Source organism: Trichechus manatus, unplaced genomic scaffold, assembly GCF_000243295.1.
Source record: "Trichechus manatus latirostris isolate Lorelei unplaced genomic scaffold, TriManLat1.0 scaffold00122, whole genome shotgun sequence".
NCBI classification, from domain to species: Eukaryota; Metazoa; Chordata; class Mammalia; order Sirenia; family Trichechidae; genus Trichechus; species Trichechus manatus.
In genome coordinates, this window is record NW_004444058.1 from 5,460,788 (window position 1) to 5,466,847 (window position 6,060).

At 53.4% G+C, this 6,060-nt stretch overlaps 1 protein-coding gene across 1 annotated transcript in view; it reads left to right on the forward strand.

The window, feature by feature from the left end:
* Nucleotides 1-6,060, forward strand: part of UNC13A (unc-13 homolog A) — a 67,412-nt gene that overhangs the window by 46,724 nt on the left and 14,628 nt on the right. Inside the window, exons 26-33 of the mRNA XM_004384506.1 lie at nt 10-106; nt 554-697; nt 1,786-1,869; nt 2,884-2,961; nt 3,188-3,276; nt 3,764-3,916; nt 4,383-4,506; nt 5,575-5,580. Of these exons, the coding sequence (XP_004384563.1) occupies nt 10-106; nt 554-697; nt 1,786-1,869; nt 2,884-2,961; nt 3,188-3,276; nt 3,764-3,916; nt 4,383-4,506; nt 5,575-5,580 (775 nt within the window). The remainder of the gene's footprint in view (nt 1-9; nt 107-553; nt 698-1,785; nt 1,870-2,883; nt 2,962-3,187; nt 3,277-3,763; nt 3,917-4,382; nt 4,507-5,574; nt 5,581-6,060) is intronic.

Below are 6,060 nucleotides of genomic sequence, written 5' to 3' on the forward strand. Positions count from 1 at the left end.
CTGTTCCAGGTGGTTTGAGCCCTTTGTCATCCAGTGGCTCGATGAGAACGAGGAGGTGTCCCGGGATTTCCTGCACGGGGCCCTGGAGCGAGACAAAAAGGATGGGGTGAGAGGCAGGCCCATAACCAAGCTCAGGATCTACCCACAGTAGCCTCACTCCCTCTAGGATCCAATGGGGGCAAAAATTACCTTTGGGGTGGGGCCAGTTTCTGAAACAGGGCTGCCATCTTTGTCTCATTCAGGGTTTTCAAAGTCTTTTGTTCATTCAACAAATATGGAATTTGAGTTCATCAAGCCCAACCCCAGTCCCCCACCCCCACCCCATGGTCTTTGTATCCACCTTTAGAGGTCGGCCCTGAGTCAGCCTTGCCCTCTGCATCTCACTCCAGAACAGTGGGGCTTCAACAGCCTGGTCAGGCACACCTTCAGTCCTGCAGACACTGCAGTCCTTGACCCTCGTTTCTGGATCTCCCCAAGAAGAATGGGAGGGATGGGCTCTGGGGCCTATTGGCTCTGACCTTTCTCCTCCCTCCTGGCCTCTTTCCCACTGTAGTTCCAGCAAACCTCGGAGCATGCACTGTTCTCCTGCTCCGTGGTGGATGTCTTCTCCCAGCTCAACCAGAGCTTTGAGATCATCAAGAAACTTGAGTGCCCTGACCCCCAGATTGTGGGGCACTACATGAGGCGCTTTGCCAAGGTGCGGGAGTGGGAGTGGGGGATGGCGTCAGGGTTGGGGCTGAGGCTGGAGTCGGCCAGGGTTGGAGTTGAGGTCAGGGTTAGGGTTGAGATTGGGATTGAGGATGAGGTTAGGGTTGGGGTTAGCAATGTCATTGAAGTCGGAGTTGAGGTTGGGGTTGGGGTTTGAGTTGAGGTTGGAGTTAAGGTTGAGTTTAGGTTGAGACTGATGAGTTTAGGGTTGGGACTGATGACGTCATTGAACTTTGAGTTGAGATTGCAGTTGGTGATGTCATTGAAGTTGGAGTTGAGCTGGGGGTTGAGGTTGGGGTTGAAATCAGGGTTGGGGCTAGAATTGAGACTAGGATTGGGGTTGAGGTTGAGATTGAGGTTGGGGTTGAGGTTGGGATTGACAGTGTCATTGAAGTTGGGCTTGGGGCTTCGGTTGAGGTTGGAGTTGAGGTTGAGGTTAGAATTGAGGTTGGTGACGTCATCGAGATTGCAGTTGAGATTTCGGTTGGTGATGTCATTGAGGTTGGAGTTGAGGTTGCATTTGAGGTCAGTTGTGGTTAAGATTAGAGCTGAATTTGAGGCTAGGGTTTAGAGTTACTATTAGGGTAGAGATTTGGTTTGGCATTGAAGTTGGAATGAGTGTTGGGATTTATGTGGAATTTGGGTGGACCTTGGGGTGAGTTTGGGAATTGGAGTCATTGGACTGGGTTGGGGTTGGGGTTTGATTGGATTGGCTGTAGGCTGGATTGAAGATGGGGATTGTAACTAGGAATTGGGATTAGATTAGGGATCAGGTCAGGTTTATGGCTGGGGCTGGGCTAATATGATGGTTAACTACTCTGAAAAAGAGCTGGATCCACATGCAATAATTGTCCTCATCTGGTGGTGTCTCCTCATGAGAGCCAGCCTGGGTCTCAATGGTCATCCTGGGTAGAGAATTTGCCCAGGCCAATAGGCTATCTTAGGTGCTAATGGGAGTTCAGGTCCAGCCCTGGTCTCACCAGCAGCTCATGGTGGGATCTTGTGACCTGGGGCCACCCTGGCCACAGTCTTTCCTCTCACCCACCCTCTGCCCGACCTACTCTGTGTCCTTTACAGACCATCAGCAACGTGCTCCTCCAGTACGCGGACATCATCTCCAAGGACTTTGCCTCCTACTGCTCCAAGGAGAAGGAGAAAGTGGTGACCTGGGGGGGCCCCGTCCTTCCCTCTCCCTGCCTCAGAACCCCCAGAGCTCCATCTTTCCCAGGGCACTGACCCTGGGTTGATGTTGGTGTGTGTGTCTGACTGTATTGATGATATGGTGTGAATGTGTGTGTGTGATCTGACTGTGTGTCCAGCTCTGTGTCTGGGTATGTGGAATCTCAGTGCATGTGTCTGACTGTGTGTTGTCTCACTGTATTGATTGATTGGATATAGTGTATGTGTGACTGCATGTCTGACTCTTCATGTCTGGGGTGTTCTGCATGCGTGCATCTGGATGTAAGAGAATATGCTTTCAATTTGTCCACCCCAACCTCAACTCCAACCTCGATGACATTACCAACACCAACCCTAACCCAAACCTCAACCTCAATCCAGCCTCAACCCTAGCCATGATTCCAACACTCATCCCATTACCAACTCTGACCTCAACCCCAACCCTGACCCTGATTCCAACCCCCACCTCAACTCCAATCCCAGCCTCAACTCTAACCCCAAACTTGACCACAACCTCAATGACATCACCAATGCCAAGCCTAAACCCAACCTCATTCCCAACCTCAACCTCAATCCCAGCCTCAACCCTAACCCTGATCCTAACCCCAGCTCTGACCATTTTTGTGAGTGAAGCCTTCAGGGTGTATGTGAATGTGCAAAGCTTTGGGTCTGAGTAGGAGATTGTGGGTGTGTGACAATGAATCCCCTTCCTGGTACACCCAGAGAACCAGTCTCTCTCTCATACCCACCAGGTCCAGCTGAGACCCTGGTGGAAATTACTTGAGTCCTTCTCCCTGCCTCCCCATCCCTAGAATTTCCCCCAGCAGCCCCAGGAACCTGGGCCCAAATGCTGTCTTCCATTCTCAGACCCCACTGTGAGACCCAGCTTCCTCTAGACCCAGACCCTGAAACCATCTCCAAGGTCCCTGGAAGTGGGTGGGGAGGCTCTGGGGGAGGGCTCCCGAGATCTAACTCCGCCTCTGTTCCCATCTCCAGCCCTGCATCCTTATGAACAACACTCAACAGCTACGAGTTCAGCTTGAAAAGATGTTTGAAGCCATGGGAGGGAAGGAGGTGAGGTGGAGTCCAGGCAGGGCCGGACATGGGGCAGGATCACCACCACCCCTCTGTCCCTGCAAGTCCCAGAGCTACTCCCTCAGACCCAAGCAAGCTGCTTGACCATCTGTGCCTCAGTTTCCTCTCCAGCCCCTCGAGATCCTTTCCCCTAGGTTAAATGAAAAAATGCCCAGGAATATGCATACTCCATAAACCAGACCTGACATGCCTCCTCCCTCCTCAGCTGGATGCTGAGGCCAGTGACATTTTGAAGGAGCTTCAGGTGAAACTCAACAACGTCTTGGATGAGCTCAGCCACGTGTTTGCTACCAGGTGGGGACATCTCCAGGGCTAGGGGCAGGGGAAGTTGGCAGCCCCCAGCCCTCTGAGCCTGGGGCATCTGAGGCTTAGTAGATGTAATGGTGAAGACCTCAGGCTCAGAGTTGGATGGCGCTGACTTCAAATCCTGGCTTCATCACTAACTAGCTTTGTGGCCTAGGGTGGATCACTTAATCTCTCTGAACCTTAGATTATATATCTGTAAAGTGGGGATGATGATAATAATAGTACCTGAGTAGGATTGTAAGAATTAAATAAACAACACAGGCGAATGGCTTAGCAGAGTGCCCGAGTCATAGTAAAAATGATGGCTGAGACTGCTGATATTATGCCCTCACTCCCTTACTCTGATATCAGCCATGGCTCCCTAGTGTTGTTGATACAAGGTCAAGGTCCAGAGAAGAGGTTCTGTGGTCTTCATCTGGTCCCCCTCTGGGAAGCCAGAAGAATCTGTCTAACTCACTCCTCTCTTTGTCCCCAGCTTCCAGCCGCACATCGAGGAGTGTGTCAAGCAGATGGGTGACATCCTTAGTCAGGTGAAGGGCACAGGAAATGTGCCAGCCAGTGCCTGCAGCAGTGTGGCCCAGGATGCCGACAACGTGCTGCAACCCATCATGGACCTGTTAGACAGCAAGTGAGCCAGGCTAGTGGACGGGGCTGGAAAGGGAGGGACTAGGGTGCTGGGGCCACAGAAACCTAGGGGCTGACCTGGAGAGTCCTTTGTCTTGCTGGGCGGTAATTGGATGGTTTGATGGGTGGGTGGGTGGAGGCATGAAGGGATGAATGGCTAAAGGGTTGAAGGAAGGGTGGGTAAATGATTGGAAGGATAGATGGATAAATATTTGTATTGTTGGACGGATAGATGACATGAGATGAGTGGGTAGATTAAAAAATAAATGCTTAGGAGAATAGATGGATAAAAAGAATGGATGAGTGGGTGGGTGGATGGATGGATGGATCGGGAGAAGGATAAATTCTTGCAAGGATGGTGGATGGATGGATGGATGGATGGATGGAAGGAAGATGAATGTGTTGAGGGGAAGAGGCTCCGCGGGCTGGGACCAGTCAGACCCTCTCTCAGACCTACCCCTTGCCCGCAGCTTGACTCTCTTTGCCAAAATCTGTGAGAAGACAGTGCTCAAGCGGGTGCTGAAGGAATTATGGAAGTTGGTCATGAACACCATGGAAAAGACCATTGTCCTGCCACCCCTCACTGACCAAACGGTGAGGCCCAGCAGGAGGCCAGAGGGGACACCTGAGCCACCTCCCCTGTGGGAGTCCAGAGAGCTTCGTGCCTAGACACTTCAGGGACCAGACCAAAGGCATTGGGGGTCAAAGAGGTCAGCTAGGCACAAGGGTCATCCAAGGTTCTTAGAGTCCACCAGAGGTCAGTGGGGCCATTCAAAGATCAGAGAGATCACACATGGATCAAGGGTCATCAACAGCTCAAGGAGGTCATTCAGAAGTCAGTCAGGGTTATTCAAAGATTAGAGAAGTCAACTAGAATCAAGAGATGTCTAAGGGACATAGAGGTCACACATGGTGTCAAGGAAATCATTTGAAGGTCAGAGATCACCCAGTAAACAAAGACGTTGGTCTGGGAGCAGAGAGGTCAGCTTGGGAATCAAGGGCATTTATGAGTCATAGAGGTCTTCTAGGGGTCAGCAGGCTTATCAAAGGGCTTTGGGGTCAGTCAAGAGAGAAGGAGGAGAGAGATTATGGACTTCAAAGATCAGAGACCAATAGACCAGAGGGCTCCAGGAGGTCAGCCAGAGGTCACGGAGAGTGTCCAAGGTCCGAGAAGTCAAGCAGAGGTCAGGGGTCATCCAGAGACCAGGAATGTGCATTTGAGACCCTTCAGAAACAGAGACCAAGATCCCCAAAGATCAGGTTGCCAAGTGGAGGCGGGGGAAACCCGCTGATGGTTGGGGGTGGGGGACTGCAACATCATCAGAGGGGTGTGTCTGGGCTGGGGTCCCCAGGTCCTGGCCTGGAGGATCTGGGGAGGGTGGAGGCGTAGGGAGCCTGAGGACAGCGATGGCACACGGGTTGAGACCACAGTATCTTGAGCAGGAGAACGTTCTCGGGTGGATGGGGAAGACTCCAGAGGGCAGGAGTCACAGAGAGGTGACCATGGAGGGGAGACTCAGACCTCCCGCCACCACCGCTTCCTGTGGGCTGCTGCCCTGGGGCCCTCGGTGCTGTCGCCGCCCCCTCCTTGGCCTTCCTGGGAGACTCACGGTGCCTTATTCCCCCCCTCCCCCACCGCCCTGCCCCCACCACGGCTGACAGATGATCGTAAGTAGAGGTCCGTCTGTCCGTCTGTCTGTCCGTCCGCTCTATGTTCTGGACTCGGCCCGCTGCGCGGCTGCACCCCCCTCACCCAGCGCCCCCTTCTCACCCACCGTCCCACCTCTTGCCTAGATGTGCCTGTGTCTGTCTCGGGGCGGGGCATGGGGAGGGGCGGGGCCGGGAGGGAGGGATGCCCTGCCCACCCGCCCCGCCCCCTGATAAGTCGCGCGAGGAGGCGGGACCAGTTCCCCTTCTCAAAACCAGGGGCCCAGCTTCCCATTCGCCTCTGCCCTTTAGTCGGATTCATCCTCATCCTGTGCTTAGATGCCCCCAGGATACCGGGGTCTCTCCCCCAAGCTAAAAGGAGGTGCAGAGTCAAGAGGGCTCCTCTGACCTCCCCTTCAGGCTCTGAACAGTTTGCAGCCCCCCAAAATGCAGGCCCTCACCAAGCTGATCCTTGCTCCCACTTCTGACTCCCCCGAAGTC